This window comes from Copadichromis virginalis, linkage group LG19, assembly GCF_057382275.1.
Source record: "Copadichromis virginalis isolate Kocher_CV1m ecotype Utaka linkage group LG19, C_Virginalis_male_GT1.1, whole genome shotgun sequence".
Lineage (NCBI taxonomy): Eukaryota > Metazoa > Chordata > Actinopteri > Cichliformes > Cichlidae > Copadichromis > Copadichromis virginalis.
The window spans coordinates 15,504,272-15,526,070 of NC_140636.1; the positions used below are offsets into that span (position 1 = coordinate 15,504,272).

The window sequence follows — 21,799 nt, forward strand, 5'->3', positions numbered from 1 at the left end:
AACAGAAAGAAATGAGCGTGCTGTGTGTGCAACAACAAACATTAACTGACCTGTTATTAACTGCACAAGTAGTGCTGGTCATAGCTGCTAGCTCACTGTGTAAGGCTGTCATGGGTCTGTAGCTCTGTCACCGTTTTAGGGAACATGTTTAGTTTTAAAGCAAGTTTCTGGGCTTTTCCTGCCTTTCTGGAGGGATTATATTTCACTAAAAAACGATCTAATATGTATGTCCACATAATTATGCATTATTATAATATTAAAAAAAAACACATGCTGTATTTTAAAGAACATACATTAAGAAACAGATTATATTAGATTTATATTCTAAATAAGACAAAATTTGGATTTTACAGCAGTAAAATTATTGTATCTGTTTAAAAATGTAAAAAGCTTCCCCCTGCACAGAGTGGATAGTGAAACAAATAGAATCATCATAATGACATTATTTCATATTTATTACTTCCCCCTCCTCATTGCTTTATTATTGTAGCTCTAGTAATAAATAATAATGTAAGGATTCTGGATCAGCACCATGATGCCCATAGTATATACAGTATTCTGAAGAAGGTCTAAAATGTCACTGTGTGTGCGTGCATGTGTTTGTTTTATGTATATGGATTATTTTAAATTATTACTCATGATATAACATTGTGCAGACATGGCTGGTAAGGACATGAGGAGGAAACAGTAGGAGCTGTGTGAGGCTACTAAAGGCAGTGCTATAACATTTTTCTGTCATCATTTAATTTTAGATTAAGTGCAAGAGTTGTTAGGTGTGGATAATTAGATTATAGTTTATTGCAATAGCAAGTTGTGCCTTGTTCTCAGATGGACAGCAAGTGGAGAGTGAAATATGAAATGATGGGATGGAAGGAAGAAGAGAAGCAAAGAGTGATTCACAGGCAGAGCCTAAATTATTTCTCACAGTTTTTTATTGCCTTATGGTTCCAAGCGCTGTCACCAATCTTTGCATTTTGTTATTCTCTCATGACACTTGTTGAATCAGCTACCATCTCTCCTATGGACTTTTTAATGTCTACAGTCTCAGATCAGCACAACCCTGCCCTCCAGCACCATCAGCAGCAGGAGCAGCAGAAACCCCTCAACAGCAACATTGTACCCATCAGGTAAAACATAGGCTACGTTTGCTTTGCCTTGTCGCCACCTCACAACAGTGATATAGTATGATGCGATCCCATATTAGATTCTTGATGAATGTGTGTTGTTGTTATTCAGCCTGGTTCAATGTGCCCCTTTTTAACTTAAAGGTCTCTGCACGGCCCTGGTGTTAAGAGTGAAATATTAGAGCCGAGTCATGTTCCGCTATCAGTGTTACAACAGATGCATTAATAACTTCAAATTACAGCAGCTTGAGGCGGGGTCACTTTAAATGCTGTCTATTTGGCCATTTTACTTGAGTAATTCAAAAAGAAATGTGTTTAATAAACTGACTGTAGTGTAGTTTAACATAACTTCACAATATTTCTACCATTGTTGGAGTACAGTCTTCTTACCTCATTATTAAGGAGGTCTCTGCAGGATATTTGACATTAGTCATTCATGACGTTATTTTGGTCCACAGTCATTTTTAGCACGCCGTTTAAGAGCCTCTCCTAAATCACGCCCAACCAGAACCGTACACCTTGTATCCTTGTTGCTCCATCAGCCACTGAACCAGCCTCATGACGTATTCATGCCATGGTGATTTGTCACCTACTGTAAATTCCAGTAACTCTTAGGTAATAAAAGAGCACAGCAGGTTTCCTGTTACTCTAGCACCGTTGTCCGTGCACAGTTACTTGAATGATCGGCTGTGCGCTGTATCATTAAAAACTCTCAGTGAAACTCTGCAATGGCCAAAGTGCTAGAAGAGTCTTGCAGCGTCCTTTTTTCCCCTGGTGCTGTTAAAGCAACAGTATGGAACTTTTAAGCAGGAAATGTCAGATTGCTTCACCTCATATTTTCTTGCTGGACCTGTTCTGGTGTGACCAATAACCTTTTATTGTGTCTAATATCGGCCAACTCCAGCTAGAGTTTTGCATTTTAAGTCGGTTCAGAGTTTAACACCTTCAGTGTGAAATATTTTCACATCATTATCACTTAGAGGCTCGGTGGTTGTTACACTGCAGGCTTTCCGTCTGCTTTAAGCTGCTGGATTTAATTCCACATTCTCCTCTTGTTTGGCAAATGTCTCAAAAATGAAGGATCTGTCGAGCTATGCATTTAGGGCTACGTGGGGGAAATTAACAAGACGAATGAATTGTGCTTTCGGTGATGCTAAATAATGAGCAAACAAATATTTTCCCATCACGGAGATTAATTGTCGGTGTGCGTGAAGCCTTTTGCCAAGTCTTTCTTCGTGTAGCCGTGGCCCACTTCTGTCAAGTAATTATGTATTCTGAGGAGACACCGTATGCTTCCAACGTCAGGATCATATGACAGCTAATCGGGGACCGTCCATCAAGCCCAGCCCTGGGACTGAGCCTAAGATGAGACGCTTACCTGTCAATGAAACATAAAGGACATGCAAAACTGAAGTGGCACGCTTTGAAGGGCAGCCTGGAAACACTTTCCCAGATGGTTTTCACAGATATACTTTTATTTATAAAACAGTTCCATCAGAATGGAGCATTCACATTCATTGGTATGCTAGCATTAAAGGCATGGTAGAGTTCAGCTGAAAGGGTAAAGCATGTAATGGTTTGCCTTTTTTTAGTACAAACATGTACTTAATGTAATGGCAAACGCTCTTTACAAAAATATCAACTGTGTTACTGCAAGATCCTGTTTCGTTTCTGTACAGTGTCAAGTATGTATGAGTATACATAAACGTATCAAAGATAGAAAAGATTATATATACAGGATACATACAAACATTAAAATCATCGGGTTTTAAACATTATTGCAGTTTAAATCGGTCATCTGAGTAAAAACATGGACATCCCAATGCAAGAAATTACAATCTGGAGCGAAACACAACCAAATCCAGTAGCTGCATTTAAAAATGAAGTGATTAACTCTCAAACTGTTCTCTCTCATTTAAGAGTCGACCGAATCTGTAGCCTCGAGTTCAAGCCTTAACCCAAAGAGGATAAAATAAACATAATGAAACCCAGAAATAAATTAAAAACAGCAGTAATAACAATACAACCTGTACAGATATTTCAAATATGTAGGCAAACAGTGTACTCTTAGTGCACAAAATACAGCAAAAAAAGGCGTAGTTGATGCCTCCTGTTCTCAGGAAGTCTCACTTGACCGTTGCAGCTCTGTGGGTGCGTCTGTGATCACCTTTTTCTTCTTCAGTGCCTCCTTTCATATTTGTACTAAAGTGAAATTCGTACAACGTTCGGTGTATTAATAGTTTTCTTTTGGTTTCACAGAATCGATACAAAAGCCTGTTGCCTGGCAAGCTTTGCCGAATTACCAGTGTCTGCCTGAGAAACTCAACTCAGCGTCCTGTGGATTTCACCGCCTCTCAACGTTTGGGAGTGACAGACGAGGACATTCTTCGTGAAAAAGGTCAAGAACCGAATAAAAACTGCCAATCAGCAGCAGCTGCGGGGCAAACTTGAATGGAACGCGTCGCACTGATGGTTTGTGGGGAGGAGGCAGAGCCCAGAGAGCTGAGGACGATGCAGACACACATCAGTGCTTGGCAGATTCATTGTAGTCATCATCACTGCGCTTTGCCTCTCTAGGGGAAGAAAGCCACAGTCCCAGCCGACGAGCTGCCATCAGAACACGTCGTTTGCATCTAACCTTGTGTGGGCGAGTGTGAGACTTAAATCTGTAAGGCATTGAAGTTCATGCACAGCTTCGCAGTCATCGCCTCGGTGGCCACTAAAGTAGCCCAGGTACTGTATGCCCCGTCTATGCTGACACCTGAGACGAGGCGCCGGTGGCACCGCTCTCAGCTGGGTCATAGAAACAGTCTTCGTTCACTACTGAGGTCAGACTCTGGACGCTGAACTCTCTCTCCAGCAACGTGTTGAGGTCCACGGCTCCACACGGCAGCGCTGCATCCGTCTGGCTGTCCAGTGACCTGCTCTGCTCCTTCATCTTCAACAGGGCTCCCGGGCTCCTCCTGAAACTGCACGGTTTCCTCTTAACGGCGGTGAAGTGGCCTCGCACTAGTTTGGGTTGCATCTCCGGGGTGTCGCCAACACCCTCGGGCTGAACGCGGGGGGCCGGTGCACCTTCTGATGCAGAATCCTCCGACAGTTTAAGTTGGAGAAACTGAGCTTCAATTGCGCTAGTTGGGGAGCTGCTGTCTCCGCTGTCCCTCCTCGTCCCCCCCTCGCTAAAGCCGTCGTCGTCCTCGTCGCTCAAAATGTCAGACTCTTTCACAGAGGTGGAGCGGGGTTGAGAGTTGGAGCAGTGTGTCTGAGACCAGTTCTGCTGGACTGGAAAGATGGGCGAGTCGGAGGACACGCGGGCTGGAGGAGCCCCGGACAAACTGTAGGTTCCACTGCTCAGGCTTCCCTCGTCAGAGTCTGGCCCGAGCTTCGGAGCCTCGCCCTGGGTGGAGAGCTCTGCAGGCGGCTGCTTGCACAACCAGGAAGCTCTGGAGGAACCTAGAAACAAAGGTAGGGATGGAAATTCCACTGTTATCTGAGCTGAACACTTGCAGCATAAGCAGCCGAGTGCCAGCCGAGCGTTAGGCGGCCAAATGACTTCAAATTCCAGTCAACAAGAATTATTTTTATAAAGAGATGTTTTTACAGGAAACCTTCCCAGGAAGACGTGCCTGGTACTAAAAATGAGTGTGGAGTGTTTCATACAACCTAAACTGGATGAAAGATCTCCATAAGAACGCTTCAGAAACCCACCTAGCCTGGCGGAGGAAGGCAGGGTGCTCCTCAGAGGAGCCAGGTGCTCCTTACAGCTCCTCTCCAGCGTGCCCTCGCCCTTCATGTTCCTCCTCACGTTCTCCCTGAGGATGGAGCGGATCACCTTGATGATGCTGACCTTGCTCTCAGGCACACTGAGAAGAAACCAGAGGTATCGCAGTAACGTGAGAACGGGGCATGCTCAGTTTGATTTCACAAGCTAAATATAGATTAAGATTTGCGAAGGGTTCGTTGTGTCCCCGGCGAAATTACTGATGTAATTTATTAGGACTGATCCCGATTTCATAGTATGTAATGAGAATCACCGATTTAGTCACAGGCTCTCTCGCTACAGTTCCCATGTAGACTGTTTGTATGAAATGGGTCTTTTTGGGGGGCAGAGAAGAAGTAGCTTTATTTGATTATCTAACATTATGGATAAAATGTTCTATTAATAGAAAACTTAATTAACCATTTCCAGCCGATAGACTATATTCTTTAAGAATTCTGGGTCATTATTAATGTGACAGTCGTGTGAAATATGTGACGGCTCCTAAAAACCAGAGTTTATCCAAACATCTTTGGACGAGAGGCCGACATTCAATGTGATCTACAAACTGCTCATTGCAAACATCATGACAGTTTGTATCGACTAAACTAGTCTGCAGAGTTTTCCTTTGTGTTGACGACCTGTCAAAATATTTTACTGCTCGTATTTCTTTTGCTGTCTGACTTCGTTTTCGCACCATGTCACGATGCTCCCAGTGTAGCATTAACTTAAAATCGGTGCGTTTTTAGAAAGCTGTGATTTCACCTAAACGCTGAATCTCTGACCTGCTGCACAGCTGGAAGACTGTCTCTGGTCTCCCCTCCACTTCAGACCTGGAGTGAATCAGCTCCCAGATATAGTTGCTCTGCGTACCTGTTCCTAGGAGAGCCGGGAAATAAATGACAGGCCTTTAATCATGTGGTGCGTGTATGGTTTATGGTTTCAGAGGGAGATAAGAGGGGTGGAAGCTGAATAGAAATGTGGGTGTGTGGGTAATGCGAATGGGCTGAGGGAAATATGAAAGGAGAGAGATTTAGTGGATGTACTTTGTGAGTGATTTGTTGGGGATAATTTGGAAGCGTGTCGGCCTCTTACCTGCAGTATTTCCCAATCTGACCTGCAGAGCCGAGAGCGGGATGAGCCAGCGGAACTTGAAGGGGTCCGAATCTCCGTGAGAGAGCGCCGAACGAGGGTTGGCCTGGCATTACAAGAAAAAAGAAAAATGGGGTAAGAGAGAAAATGTAACGTTTCACACCAAACGCACTCGATGTGGGAACGTGACACAAACATACCATTTTTTTCTTCAGCTTGTTGTTTTCCCTGCAGACCAATATCACTGCTTTCTTGAACACTGGTGAGAGAGCGCGAGAGAACACATGAGCGTCTTGGATTTGACTGTGCATGCCTCTTGGGGAAAGCCGACTGAGGGGGCGCAACCACAGAAGCATTTTAAATGCCAGCTTGAAGCCTTAAAGCATATATCAGCGTTACAGCTGTGGATATTAAAATTCTGTTCCTGCACACTATTCTGTGCAGCAAACCCAATACAGCTGGTTTATATATCGATTCACTTTCTCTGATGCAAACATCCACGAGTGACAATTAAGGGAAATGGTGAAAAATAAAAAGGGCTGACTCACCGAACACGGTCATTTCGGGGTCTTTTCTCATGCGGCCCAGCGACGGATGAGGGTTGAGCCAGACCACAGAGGAATGCATGAGAAACTCTCCCATAGAGATCTCTGTGACCTGAGAGAGGCGTAAGGGACGGCAGACAGTTTAAGAGAGAGTCGAGGCAGGCGCTGAGCTTTTTACGGCTCAGGCTAAGTGTGTCTGTGAATGGAGTTGCACTGCACACTCGGGTTTGTGCACAGGCTCAAAGCTCAGGCAAATTTAAAAACACTGAAAGCATACGTGAACATAGAAAACATGATTTGGCTTTGAGTAAATATTACATCAATTTATAAATGTATTCAGACCCTAGAGGCGTGCGCATCACCTAAACTGCTGCGCTCTGATGTACTGATGGAAACTCCACCAAAAATACACTAATTCACCTCTTTATCGTGGCCAGTCTGCTCGGCAACAAGCTGATCGAACACGGAGCCGTAATCCTCGTAGATCTTCTGCATCTCGTTGATGTGGCTGGCCACCTTCTCCATGGCTTTCAGGGCCTCTGCAGACACAACAGAGTGTTAACAGGACCAAGTCGTGACCCTGTGGGTGACTGTGTTCACCCTGTACTGGAAAAATGCCAAAGGTTATCACTTAATGTTTCCACGTGCGACTAACGTGACACCGAAATGCCGAGTGTCAGCACGGCCTGTTTATAGCACAGCGCTTGATTGCACGCAGCCTTCCTACCGGTGAGGTGGTAGTGTTCCTCGCTGTCGCCGTCGGTAAGGGAGACCAGCTCCCTCAGCAGCAAGGGGTACTTGAGCACCCTCTGCACTGGTTTAATCAGGTAGGACTCCAGGGTGGAAGAGTGCTGCTTGGTGGGGTTCCTGGCATCGAGGAATTCTTTGAAGGTCTGATCCGTCTTGGCTAAAGGAAAGAAACACTCAGACTTAATCTGGATCTTTTTAAGCCGTCTGTTCTCTTTGCTTCTGGTCTATGTTTCGGACCGTGGCTACGTTATTAAGCTCTAACCTACTAAAGCAAATGTGGGTCAGTGCAGAATCGCGGTGCAATAATGCGTCTCCAGCAGGGGGGAGTGTGAGCTTCTCCACCTGCTACGACCACTGTGGTATCAAAGTGTAAATCTTTGATGCTGTAACATTAAATCTGGTAAAACACCAAGTTGGGGCCGCATGGTTAACGTGAAACAGCAGGTATAAGACAGAGCAGGCCTTCGGTAAAGGTGCTGACATTTTCCCCGAGCGCTATGCTTCCACAGCGTTACCGAGGGGGGCCATTAAAGTATTAATTATAGCACTGCCAGCCACAGACGTGCAGCCACGTCGACGCCTCGCAGAGTAATTGGCAGGCAATTAACGAGTCGACAAATAAACAGAAACTAAGGCAACCCGGGCCCCATGGCGTGGCAGAAGAGGAGGGGGGATGAAGATGACAGAGATGAGTATATAATTACTTAAAGGACTCACAACAGCCGCAGATTTCTGCGATGTGTTGTGGATCAGCTGCTCGTGACCAGAGGTGCGCTGGGTGTTCTCGGTTTTGCTGAGCCAACTAGAAACTCGCACGCCGTCACTTATGTTCTACTCGGCTGTTTTATCCGTACTAAGCAAATATTATGCTTCCTGCTCAAATATCAGTTTGCAGTCGTCAATTGTGAGCAGCACAACCCGTCATTTAAAGCTTTGGCTAAAAGAGCGGGTGCACAAACCCGATGAATATCTGGCATCTATTTCCCTTACTCAAACACTTGGAACCATTTTGTGCCAAGCTAGCACCGCCCGCATGCTGAAGCACTCAGGAATAATCACTACGCCAAAATCACAGATGCTTATGGGGGGAAAATTTTACCTAATACATCTACATATCTGAACAATTGGTTAAAAAAATAATCTGCATCTTCAAAAAATAACAGGAGGCTTTACCTCTGCAGCAAAACATCTTTTTATAGCCTGCTTTTAAGCATATCATTAACATAATTTACAAGATCAAATCATTTTGACTGTTCCTAAAACGCTTTCAAGTGTTGCTGGTTAACCATCCTCAAGGTACTTTAGTGATTTTGTCCCATCTAATCCTATTAAAGATCAGCCCTGCTGCTTCCTTCGAGGAATATCCCACACAGCCCCGTCAGCTAAGAAGCCAATCTACTTACACTCCTCTCTCTCTACTGGGCATTCATCCCAAATAGTGGCGGAAAGGCCAACATCTGAGGAGGCATAAATCAACTTTAAAATTTCTCCAGCGTCACATGCTGTGGGAGAAGCGAGAGTTATTGTCACGGTCACACATCTGCTGTTAGAGGACAAGGTTATCCAAAGCCAGAATATTTATATGTGCATGTATTTGTTTAAACATCATCTGTTTGAGGAGAAAAGGGCGATAACAAACTGAAAGGTGGAGAGCCGTGTGCTCCTTCGTGCGTGGTGCTGGAGTTGGAGCGGGACTGGTGCTAAACTGGAGAGGCATCGCTCACCTCGCTTTCACCCACCGTCTCACTCTGGGACATTTACTTTCATACATAATTGATTTGCTTCCCAAAAGAGAAGACCGAACCTTCAGCCGTGAGCGGCCGAGCTTCCTCTGACGCAACACAGGAGCACGGAAGCTAAATTTAGCGGAGGTGGATTAGTTTGTTTTTGCATGCTGTTTCTCGTTACTATGCAGAATATTAAGATGTGTGTTGTACCTCTCTCTAGGACCTTTTGGACCTTGATGTGGTTGGCACAGAAGCCGCTGTAGAGCTTGAAGTGATCGGCGTAGTAGAGGAATGAACCCCCGAGGGAAAACAGCAGCTTCTGTGAAGAGATGGGGGGGGGGGAAAAACACCAGTGTGAACACAAAGCACGAGAGAGGATTGGAGGGTGTGAACATGTGAAGTCACGACTGAATCACCGTGCCCTCCCTTCAAAATGCCCCCTCTGTCCTCTTCCTCTCACCCAGCCTCTTCAGTACACTGGCTTTCAGCAGCTCACAATCCGACCAGTGAACCGCCGCCGCGATCGATAGACCTCACACCTCCTCACACTGAGGCCATAAATCAGCCGATGACGCTTCTGTTGCACCACCTCAATTATTTAAAACCCAACACCTGAAAGATCTCTCTTTTCTCTGTAGCCTGTGTGGATTCGGGACTGAATCTTTAGATATTTAACAAACAGCGTGACGTTTCTCTACCTAACGGAGTAACGGAATACACGTACCAGCGTTATGCATTTAAAATACAAAATATGAGTAACTGTATTCTGTTACAGTTACCGTTTAAAAAGGTTCAGAATACAGTTACTTTGTTGAAATAAATGGATTACAGTGTGGTCGTTTCCTGTTTCATGTTAGGCTATGTCCTCCCTATTTTTGGTATTTGGTGGAAACCCAAACAAAACGCGCATTAAGAGGCTCTAATGTCTGTGTCTCAATCTCGCAGCCCATGTCACCTCTACTACACCCCACATAATGACGGGAAATTAAGTAATGGAAAGTATTCAGAATACGTTACAAATACATTTTGTAATCTGTAGTGGAATACATTTTAAAAGTAACCCTCCCAACACTGCTTACCTTGAACTGCGAGGGGGTCTCCAGGGTGCTAAAGTCAGGTGACGAGGCAATTCTCTCCTCCAAGGTCTGCAGGAAGACCCTCTGGAAGTCCAGCATCTCAGGCAGGCTGCCAAACAGACTCTCCATCTTTGAGGAGGCAAAAGGGAAGTAGAACAATAGTTAGAAAGAGGAGGAGAAGGAAGCGACACAGGTGACAGGTGAGGACGTATGAAAGAACATCAGAGGGTGAGAGAGTGCGTGGCAACGAGGAAAAACAGACAGGATAGCTTGTAATTCATAGCAGACGGCACCCCAGAGTGTTATAACAGCTCCACTGTGATGGCTCCATCTCTGACAGAGGCACTTAGGGACAAGCTACAGCCGCGCACAAATAAAGCACATATAAATGGACACAGTAAACTTCAGCTGTGTAACAAGCGCTATCTGACACATCCAGCCAGGGTCGCCACTTCCTTTCATTAAAAGCTCGCGTGCCCTTGTCTGTCCTGTGTCCGGTCACATTCCGGTGTCCAATAATGGCCTCTTAATTTGCCCCGATGCTTAGAGGCCCATCAGCTGGTGTGTCTTGGTAATACTTGGGAGAGATGTGCTACGTTTGAGGTCACAGAGCTGGAAAGTTGCGTGCTACAGCAACGATATATGCTGTTGAGTTGTTAAACGGAGAAAAACAGTCCTTCTTTAATGAAGAGTACGTGCAGTGGACAGCCGTGCCGTGGCATATTAAGCTGAGGTGGGTTGGCTCTTAAGCAGCCCTTTATTGGTGTGGCCCTCTGAGACGCCGGAAGGTCGGCGGACGAGAATGTTAATTTGTCCTCCAGGCAGTTGGAGCAGTAATGAGGGAGATTTGGCCCGGCAGAGTTCATCGATGGATAATAAAAGCTCCACATATTAGGTGTCCAACAGAGTTAGCATACGTAAGTTTTCTTAGGGTGGCAAAATCAAACCACATGCAGGTGGTTACAGATGGTTACAATGATTCAAATGCAGTAAGTATACATGTTTTTCATATAGTCTATAACTTAATTACTTTCTGTAGCCCACATAATTAAACACTTTAGTTACATAAAAAACGTGAGTTTTGATTTTATGTACTATATAGTCTGTATAATAAATAAGTCTAAAATCCAGAAAGCTACACAACATGGGGCGGTTCATCTACAAACACACGTCTAATTTAAGTTTCACTGTTTTGACCGTGGCTCAGGGGTTGGGGAATCGCACCTGTAACCAGAAGGTCGCCGGTTCAATCCCTGGGCTCTCTGTCCTGGTCGTTGTTGGATTAACCCTCTGAGGTCCAAAATATAACCGGACATTTTTGATAGCGTAGTGGTTTGACTACACACCTTTGGAGCGGAGGATCACAAGTTCGATTCCCACCTGGGGTGTCTGTATCCAGTAAGGGTCCAAAGGCTAGTAGACCCCCCCCATGCTAACCAAGCCTACAGCAGATTAGGCTGAGTGAGGAAGTAGGTATGATATAAATGCCACGGCAAGGGGGAGCCAGGACGCCAGGTCAGGGGAGAGATCACCCCCACCTGATCGGGGTGGGGTGATAGGAGAAGGATAGTTGAGTGCGATAGGAGGATAAATAATTCTCCACCTACCTCATCCAGTGTGAGGAAGGTTTCGTTCTGTAGAGGTTTCAAGTAGATCTCAAACAAACAGGTCAGGTCCTGAAACAGAAGTGGTCAGCACTTAACCTTTGAACCTCTTATCAGATCACCACCACAGCCCCTAATTCCCCCACTCCTTGCGGGGACTGTTGTACTCATTAAGTTGATATATGGGCTTTCCCCTCCCCTAGTTGCATGGTGAAGATGCCTAAAATCAGGCCACACTTTGAAGACAATCCTCTCCCTCAATTGCAGGCTGAAGAGGAGGCGTGTGGGGGGAGGAGACTAAATGAAAAATGGTAGGTGGGGGAAAAAAGGTTATAAAATGACTGGCCAGACAGGCTGAGCGACTACTCACAGCTAACAAATTCTTCTGAATGCTTGTTTTATGCTCCTGATCTCTTGTTCATCATCTATTAAAGTAACCTTACATAAAAAAAAAACCAATTTACAATAAGGGCACAGCTTTCTAAATCATGATGTGAAGTTTAATATTAGAAATTCTTTGCTGGTCTCACCTTCACGTAGGACTTCTCCGTGTCCACCAGCTCCTGGATGACCTTGCGTAACCTCTCTGTGGCCGTCATATGCTTGGGGCAAGGTCTGAGCAGGGCAGCGTCTCCCGTAGGGCTCGAGCCCAAATCCCCTCCCTGCCTCACCGAGGGTTCCCCGCCGTGATCCATCAGACCCCCGCTGCCCGAGCCTGACCCTTCCTGGAAGGAGTGGTAGAGAGTGCACACTGTGTCCACGCTCTGTAGGGGGCGACAGAGAGAGAAGGTGGTGTATGTAGGTTAGGCAGGATTATTATAGTCAGCTGCATAAAATAAGAAGATATTGCACTGTATGATGACACGCACGGCCTGAACACAAACTCTCACGGATCCATTTAAAGATCCCTCATTTAACCATCCACAGCTAATGACTGCAGCCCCAAAGCTGTGTAAAATAACCACGTGGATCACTCCACCCTGCGCTTGGTCAACGATCCCCCTGGGTACAGTAAGAGTGTTACTGAGATTTAGTTATGTACTCTGTGCTAATTGGCTTTGCATCAAAGACTTTACAGAATTAGCAACTGGATATCCCAGCAGATAGCATTACAGCACATTTCATTATTCTCCATAATCCATAATAGACAGTTATGCAGCTTTGTGTCACGTCGATTACAGACAGTCTGACATGGCAAGAAATCCCAAGTGGTCGTATATTAGTGTGAAATATTTGGTGTTTGATGAAGAGGAAGTCTCAACCTTCCACACATAAATGAGTCATTTCTTCCAGCTTACACCTTTGATGGGTGGAACCCCATGAAGAACTTAGCGTCACAGCATTTACAAAAATATTCTACAGAAGCAGATCGCTCGCATCCCATTTTAGTGGACTGTACCGCCCGGGGTGGGGAACTTAACATCAGCCGTCGGCAGCGCGCTGTGAAGTTTTGCCTGTGGCAGGTAAGCAATCGTGTCAGAAAGTGAACTATTAGGAGCTGCTCTGTTCTACGGAAACAAGAAGCAAAAGGGGGAAAAAACCCTCTCTGTTGTTTCCAACTTACACCATTGTTGCAATGTTTGGGTTGCAGTTAGCAAGCACTGCAATACATGCAAACTATGCTCAAGTAATCAAAATCCTACCTACTAATTTCTTACCTGACAGGCGTGTCAAGCAAAACACTTCAACTGCAGCAAGCTTTGCTGCTATCAATTACCTTTGATGCTTGTGATAAAAATGGCCTCATGATGCCCAGACCCCCTTATTCCAAGTGAATGGCATGATGTAGCATTGTAATCTGTGGCCAGTCACAAAAAAATCAGCAGGAGCTGATAAATGCCAGTAATAGCAGGTTCCAGTCCGCTGCACAGCAACACAGCACGGCGGGACAGCCAAGACGCCAAACAAAACAGCTGCTCAGCACTCTCTGCCTCCTCGTGCATGTGCTGCTATTTAAAATATTGCATAAGCAAGCAGTCAGTCGCAGCTCCCTCTCAAAACTGTGCAGTAACAGACGTGGATCGATAAAACCTTCATTTTGTCACTACAGAACCGATACGCTGCCAGGAAGTGTGTGAGAGCTCACCCGAGTCACGCATCTTCTCACAGTGTGTGTGAGGTACGACCCGCAGATAATAAAGTCTGCCATTAATAAGCTTGCGACTCATCAGCTAGCTCATTATAACATGGTCACTCCAGAGACGGCCCTCCAATACTCCAGCAAAGACTGTGTGTGTGTGTGTGTGTGTGTGTGTGCGTGTGTGTGCGCGTGTGCAAAGACTGAAAAAGAGAGAAGAAAAAGGGAAGGGGGAAAAATTCCTCTCCATGCCCTTTATGTATGTCTGGGCTAAGCCTCTTTCAAGTGATCCACCTCCCACTGTAGCTCCACTCTGGAGGTCTTTGAATGTGGGCTGATAATTATGAGGGGACTTGAAGTCTCCCTGTGCTCTGATGTAGGGACTAATGTTCCTAGTGGAGAGCACAACACAAGATGCACTCATGCTGCAGACATACCTGTATAAATGTTTGCAGTGAGAACCACAGCAACGCAGCAGTAATGCTGCTCACAAATAGCATTTTTCTTTAGCTAAAGCTAGCATCATGTCATATTGAGCATGTTTGAGGTGACAGGAAACATTTAATGCGACTGTGCGCGTGTCATTTAGCATTTAAACGCTTTCAAATCTGAAGCGATTCAAAGAAACACGAGGATATTGGAACATAAGTAGAGCTGTTGACACAGGCTATCCCTTTAAAGATCATAAAATCCACCTTCAGCACTGATGCTGCTGCCACACACACACACACACAGCACCAGTCAGCCTTCATTCACTGATACACGCTTTGGGAGAACTCCATAATGCACCATGGAGGCAGACGGTGGGGGGGCTGCCTGAAGGAAACACAAAGGTTGAAGGATATCAGCAGGACATATTCATCAAACAGCCCGCTAGTATCTCCAGACAGGAGAGAGCATCCTTGTGCAGACAGATAACTGTGTTTTATTTCAGCTCTGGCACCCGAAGGTGAGGTTTGCCCAGGTCTTTAGAGACCTCCATTCAAGTGCCGACTTGATTCTTGTTACACACCCACACACACAAACGAGATGATGGAGGAGCCGGGTGAGGTGGGGGGAGGAGGGGAAAACACTTTCAGCTCTCACACAGGTCGCTTAGTAAGATTTTCATCAACGCTAATGACGGACGGAGCGTGATGAGAGAAGGAAAGCTGGTGGGTGGACGCCACGCAGTCATGACTCGGGAAATGCATTCGCCTCACAACAATCCCACCGACACAGCCTGACAGCTAGCCCAAATAACCAATTAAGAGCTGAGGACGTGAACCAGCAGAGGCGGGAGAAAAGCCAGGGAGCGCCACGGAAAACAAGCGGATCTGACAGCGCTGCTGTGAATTCCTGATCAGGTTTTCTTGCTGACAGGTGTCAGCCGGGGATAGTGTTTCGACTTCTGCTCAAACCAATTTGGAGAAGAATTCTTCTTATTTTGTCTGTGATGCATTTCCAGCTGCATTTCTTTTTATTTCCGCTCGTCTGCCAGCTGTCCGAAATCAAAGCCAGAGATTTTAATTCCAACGTCAAGTCAAATAAAAACACTTTACTGTCAATCCAAACATCCCAAACACAACAATCAAGCACAACCTACACCTAGTTTCCTTCTCCAGCGAAGCCAGACTACATCTGTTTAAATGTTTAATCCTGATGGCTCTAAAATCTCCTACTGAAGCTCATATTTTAAGGTTTAAACATCCACTACCTCTCCCAGTCTGCGAGTCACCATGACGAGCAGTCTGTAGAGCAGCCTCCATGCTGCCGTGGCCTGCTGTTGGGTCCTGCGGGCGAGCGAGCAGCTCTTCCTGCGTAGCCGGCCTCCTCTGGACATTGGCATAACAGCTCGGAGAGAGTGAGCTCTGAAGTTTACTTGACCTGCCTCGATTCTTTTTTTAATTCCCTCTGATGATCAGTCAAATACCCTCATCAACTTTCCTCCTCCTTCTTCTTCTGCGGTTTCTCTTTAGCTCGCCGTTGCCCGTCTCTCCATCAGCCCCAAGTCAGAACCCTCAGACTTCAGTGCACCTCAGCCTCTGGGGCGGAGTGGCCACTGGTCTGTGAGCGTAGGCAGAGAAAAAGTGCTTGCTGCCTGCTTGTTTTGCATATCAGTCCGTAGCAGACGGTCTGGCCACTTGGCCTGTGGGGGAATTTCTCCTCCAGGAGCTATTACTCTCTGTCGCCGCGTATCAGCGTTGCTCTTCCGATGTCTCTACCGCCACAGACTGCCATCCATCCTACTTCCTTTTGTCCGTTTGCCTCCAGATATGCCTCCTTCTTCTTCCTCCGCTTCTTCCTCTCCTGTTCGGCTCCAGGTGACCTCGCTGGTGTGATTTCCAGAGAGCTGAATTGAGAGGCTGGGGGCTGTATCTGGGTCCAGTCTCTCAATAGCGACAGTACAATGCAGACTGTTCTGGCTTGTTACCTCTACACACACAGGAATGGCTGACTCAAAACTGGGAGGCTCTGAGCGGGTGGGGGTAACAGTGCAGGAATGTTAACTATGGCCTCGTACAAGAATAAAACATGACATGCATCGCTCGCTCGCGGGCTACTACATGTGGACAGAAATAAACAGATGCTGGATGGTTTTAACAACAAACTATAATGGAACCATTTTTCTCACCTCACTCGGGTAAATAAATGTAAGGGATTACAATTAGGAAGGTTAGTTATTGTCCTATAGCTTCCTGCTACTGTTCTTTTACTTCTACTTGCACTGCAGCTTCCTGCCTGGTTGTAAAATGCTGTGTAAATGCAGTATAGACGTGTAAGACACCAAACTGCATCTAACACTGCAGACCTGCGTTTCAAGTTCTGCCAGTAGGTGTGTGGAATCACAATCAGTTCTCAGGTCCTCGATGATTTTGTAGTAAACGTGACATGAACATCTCATTTTGACTCATGGTGGCGGCGCACAGCGGGAGGGGAGCGGTGGAGGAGAAAGGGAACGGCATCTGACAACAGTTCGCAACCTGATGCAAACCAAGGCTGTGGCGCTTCCTCTTTCGCAACTTAACCCCCAGCTGTTGCTCGTTGGGCAAGTTTGTCTGCAAAGCCTTCACACCAAACTTCCCAGTTTTTTTAAGCAGGCAATCATCATCAGCTAGAGCAGAGCTTCTAGATACAGCTAATCACCTGCTTTCAGTCCTCGTCTTATATATTTGCACCAGACTCAGTGAATGCATAATAACAGACGTCTTCCTGCCAAGCCCAGATTTGAGCAGGAGCATCCTCGGCTTTGGCATATCGGGACTAAACTTTACAAACTGCACCAAACGAGATTAAGTTCTGTTTAAATTTGGACTCCTCTCACCCCGCGGTCATCCGTCTACGTCCTCAGTCTCCTTAAAGAGACAGTGTTTTCAGTTCGTGTGCACATCCACATGCACGTACAATATTTTTTATATTGAGTAAGCTAGTAAAGCATGCCGCTGCATAATTAAGTCTCACTTATTTTCTCCAAGTCTGGGCAAAAACACTTGGAGAAAACAAAAGAAAAAGAAAACACAGCTGAGCTCTGTCAGAGTGGGAGGATGCAAGATAAACACTAAACAGCATCTCTATCTCCCTTTTAATGCTCCGATGGAGTCATTATGTACAGAGCTCAGTCTGCCTTGCAGATGAAACGTTGCTCAAATCAAAGGAGAAGCCTTGCGCTTTACCGGCGGAGGAGCCCCATCTTTGCAGGAATAAACAAACAAATGCGGGGAGAGAGGAGATAAGGAGGAGGGCATGAAAAACAGCCGTGTCCCCGGGGCTGGCGTCAAGCATGACAGCCTTGTCATGACACCGTGAGGCCGAGAAAGAGAGCGCGCGAGAAAGAGCGGAGGCCTGTGGCCGGTGGGCAGGCCGGTGATTCATTTGCCGTGTTAGTGGGCTATAGTGCCACCATGCCATCTTCTTTTCAAAGCTCAATAAAAGAAGACGCGCACTCATAAATCAAACAGAGCAGAGGGGAGGAGAGAGAAATACGAGCGGGGAGGGCCGGCCCCGTCGCGCTCCGCTCGAGCCCATTTACGCCTTTTATTATTCATCCTAAACAAATATTATTCCGCCAAGTCTCCGAGGACTTTGAGAGAGGAGTGTGTTTTAATAATGAAGCCAGCTTCACATTAAAACACCCGTTCTGCTCAGCCCCCGAGGCTATTCACATGCACTCCACTGCATTAAAGCCAGAAGACAAAGTAATGCCACGACTCTATGCTGTTCCCTCTCAAAGGGATGCCCACAACTGAATAAAAGGTTAAGTGGCGATGCTTGTTGCTGATGTTAAACACCTCTCGATGACAAATAATTCACAGTAATGGCAAACGTCGTTCTCTAGACCGCATCCGACCCAGAAAAGACTCTGTGTGAATCAGAAGCAAAGGATCCACGATACAGCAACAAAGACAGCAACTACTTATCAACAAGTAACACTGCAAGTACACTCCCAACATAGCATTAACGCTGGGAAGACACTATCCCAGTGTATCCCAACACTATGACTCTTTACCTTCTTCCACCTGCCGTCACCACGAGCCTAAAACAGAGCTGCAAGCACACGTTGTTTCATTACTGCTAAGAGCCTCTGACAGTAAAACTACTCCATGCTTGCATTTGTTAGATTATTTTTACTGCACACAGAGGGATGTGGGCTGGATGTGTGAAACTTTGCAGCTTAAAGTGTGAAGAGTCTGTACTATCAGCCATCCCAGCCCCACACAGAAAACCACGAGCCCATCCGCCCACAGTTACCGGCTGTTTGCCTTCCTTGGAGTCTCTCTGGCAGGACAAGCAGGCGGTCAGGTCCTGGACCACGCAGGACAGCTTGTCTTTCAGGAGCCGTCCCAGCCTGAGAAGCGCAGATCCTAAGAACGGGGATTTTTCCTCAGCTTTGCAGCCAAACGGCCAGAACCAGCAGCAGCACATGGCTGCGACTGCGCCCAAGGCCTGAACCAGCGACCGACCCCTCTGAAGCAGCTCAAATAAGATGGTGAGGCAAAGGCATGGCCGGGGATCCTCATCCTTTTCTGCTAATGCCATGGCCATGCTGGGTCATTGTGCATCGGGATCCCCGTTGCTTCCTCCGTCACTCAGTTTTTATCTCCACGTCTGGAAGTTCTTACTGTGGAGTGGACTGAGCAGGGGAAGGCTAGCATTAACTGTGCTGACAGCAGTAAGCCTAGATTATTAGTATGCTCGTGGCCAGATGGCGGCTTAGTCATAACACACAAGCACTTCCACAAATTACCCACACCTACCCACCCCTCACACACACGTCTGCTCAAGTTTAGAGGGGGGTGACGGTAGCTTCAAGGAAAACAAAATCATCTGTGAAGAAGAAGATACAACCTCACATCTGCAGGCATGTGCCAACGTTTTGAAGTTTGGGATCCATGATAAGAGGGGAGAACTGAAACATCCTCCTCACAAGCTTTTAAAACATATTAAAACACCTCAGACTCGTCCAGCCCGCAGACAGGTGCCAGAGTCCAGAGAGCTGAAGAGTAAAGATGTGAACAAACGGTGCGAGCCTGCTTATTACTCAACTTAATAACATCACTGCCTGAATCAAGCCAAATCTCGCTGCACTGACATCCAGACAGAGCATGGCTCCAGTCATAGCGCTCTTCATAAGTCCATTCAAATGCTCTTAGTGAAATGTCTCGTCTGGACAAATGCAAAGAAGCTTAATATGTCTGTCCGCTGTTTAACCTTTAAAGATGACTGTCTGCTTTGCTTTGCATTGCATCAAACACAAACCGCAGAATTTATTATGTCATCGTTCATATACAAGGACACATATACAATACACCTGAGCTCAAAGCTGCACTGACTGGTCCGTTTCCTTATTGATTATTTTAACCGCAGTTTTCCCAATAAGTGAAAGAAGTCGATTAAACCCTCAGAACAAACTTGGGAAACTTGAATTTAAATGATTTTAATCAATCACTTGCATGCGGACTGGTGTCATGTGGTGAAACCAGATTACTTCCCACGTCCTTCCATCTGTCTAATGGGATTGCACAGCATCCTATAGATGCTTATGTTCTAGCGCAGCAGCGCGGCGGTTAGCGCCGACGCATCACATGCAGTCCGGGGCCTTTCTGTGTGGAGTTTGGATGTTCTCCAGTGGGGTTAGGTCATTCTCTATTGACTGTAGGTGTCAATGGTTTTCTGCGGCAGATTGACTACCTGTCCTGCGAGAGCTGGGATAGGCTCCGCCTCCCCCCTGCAATCGTCTGCAAGCAGAAGAAACTGAACGGACGATGTGCGAGAATCTGCCGATCGAGGCTCCGCTCACGTCTTTCAGACCACTTTAGTTCACTTCGTCTGCTGAGTGGCTCAGCTCATTATGGTACAACAACACTGTTAAACCGATTGCAAAGGCGCTCACCATCCAAACGTTTCATTAAATAATAGAAACAATCATTAACTCAACGGTAAACAAAGCCGTTAACTTTGCCTGGTAAGCGTTTCAGCTCGCTCACACACACACACACACACACACGTAATAAGCACAAATTGGACTGCAATAGACTAATTAATCAAAAACGATCAGTCAGGTTGAGGCAGCTGATCGCATGTGTGACAAGAGGCTTGAAATTGGTCCTTCCCTTCCATCAATCTCTATCGACTGTGCGAGCAGCGTGTGCATGCACGTGTGCAGCTCTGTGCTGATGCATGGCCGGTTTTCTACCCGGTGACTCGATTTCTTTCTGCACGCCCTGGAGAACAAACTGATGGCTGCGCGTTGATTAAATCCTTCTGCGCGCAGCAGCAAAAATCTGATTTACCAGCACCGATATCTCACCCTGTATTTTATTTCTTTTTAATTTCCTTCACAGTGGTTGAGTCCCACCGATGCAGAGGGGGAGCCCTTTTCTCCTTTTTCGTGGCAATGTGCACACATCCAGTGGCACGAGTGACACGGACACGCACACACTCATAAACCTCCCTCTCTCGCGCACAGCCGCACACCTTCCCATCTTCCATTCGTTCCTTGGGAAAACAGAAACGGCAGGGAGCTGAGCAGCAGTGGTGCAGTGCAGATCCCAGCAACAGGACTGACTCACGTCGCCGGGCAAACAACAAGAGACGAACAGAGAGGAAACGACAGCAAGAGTCCACCTCCCGGCTGACCTCGGGTCAAACACGTGGCAGCTACGATTAACGTTTTTTTACAAACATGTCGCCTGTATCGCCATCAATGATGCCTGCTCCCTTTTTCATTTAGTCTGCATTACATAATGAGCAACTTGCCAAACATGCACTCGCAATCGCAGCAGCGACGACTATACACAGCTTTGAAGGGCATTAAATATTAGCCGAATGATGCAAGAGGAGGTGAACATGCACGAATACGTTTAGGCTTCCAGCCATGGCTGCATCATTAACACACGGCTTTTTGCTGTGACCACACACACTCATTACTGCCCTCAATAAACACCGGCACACAAATCTTCCCGTATTACATTATCACATCACTGAAGCGTAATTCCCAGCGGAACAGGCTCGCGGTTTAATGACTTCAATAAAGTTGGTTTGCATATCAAAAACCTGAGTAGATATTGAGCGACCAATAGGACAGAAATAGGCGCACAATCTGCCATAACTCAGAAGGGACAACTGTTTGGCACATTTACAGATATGAGATATTCCTCTAAAGTGGCCTGAAAGGAAGTGTTGCATTAACTGTAGCGTGCTTAGAACAAAAACAGGACTCTTACGGCTAACGAATGCATGACGAGAAGGAAAAGTCTGCATGTAACAAGCAGGGTAGCTCTTAATAAAATGGTGCATGTGCACGGTTAAGTGAATGACAGGAGAAGCGTTCTCTTCAGAGGATTTGGCTTTGCCCCCAGGCGTGCTTGTCCTCATGTGCATGTAGACACATGTGAGTGTGTGTTTGTGCAGGAGGCAGTGGGAGCCTCCCCTCTCAGTCTGCATGCCGTCTGCGTGACAGTAATAAGCTGTGTTTATACCGGTGGCTACGATTGAGTATCCTAATTATGGAAATGCTGAGGATTGGTGCCAGTCTGGTTTCTGACAGCCCCGCAGCTTCTGCTGAGAG

The 21,799-nt window shown here is 46.3% G+C and overlaps 2 protein-coding genes and 1 long non-coding RNA gene across 3 annotated transcripts in view; 2 read left to right on the forward strand and 1 right to left on the reverse strand.

Moving 5' to 3' along the window:
* The window catches only part of tfb1m (transcription factor B1, mitochondrial), a 34,037-nt gene extending 30,530 nt beyond the window's left edge, over positions 1–3,507 (forward strand). Inside the window, exons 9-10 of the mRNA XM_085442488.1 lie at positions 1,043–1,127; positions 3,384–3,507. The gene's annotated coding sequence lies outside the window, so the exon portion shown is untranslated. The remainder of the gene's footprint in view (positions 1–1,042; positions 1,128–3,383) is intronic.
* The window catches only part of tiam2a (TIAM Rac1 associated GEF 2a), a 39,536-nt gene continuing 20,315 nt past the window's right edge, over positions 2,579–21,799 (reverse strand). The window contains exons 15-26 of the mRNA XM_085442482.1: positions 12,206–12,439; positions 11,679–11,747; positions 10,075–10,200; positions 9,206–9,314; positions 7,246–7,425; positions 6,939–7,057; positions 6,522–6,630; positions 6,174–6,232; positions 5,977–6,079; positions 5,667–5,760; positions 4,833–4,987; positions 2,579–4,577 (exon numbers count right to left, since the gene is read on the reverse strand). Coding sequence (XP_085298608.1) covers positions 3,874–4,577; positions 4,833–4,987; positions 5,667–5,760; positions 5,977–6,079; positions 6,174–6,232; positions 6,522–6,630; positions 6,939–7,057; positions 7,246–7,425; positions 9,206–9,314; positions 10,075–10,200; positions 11,679–11,747; positions 12,206–12,439 — 2,061 coding nt within the window. The 3' untranslated portion in view covers positions 2,579–3,873. The remainder of the gene's footprint in view (positions 4,578–4,832; positions 4,988–5,666; positions 5,761–5,976; positions 6,080–6,173; positions 6,233–6,521; positions 6,631–6,938; positions 7,058–7,245; positions 7,426–9,205; positions 9,315–10,074; positions 10,201–11,678; positions 11,748–12,205; positions 12,440–21,799) is intronic.
* LOC146685807 (uncharacterized) lies at positions 6,044–9,828 on the forward strand. Its single transcript, XR_014916948.1, has 2 exons — positions 6,044–6,108; positions 9,216–9,828. It is a non-coding gene; the product is annotated as an uncharacterized LOC146685807 (long non-coding RNA).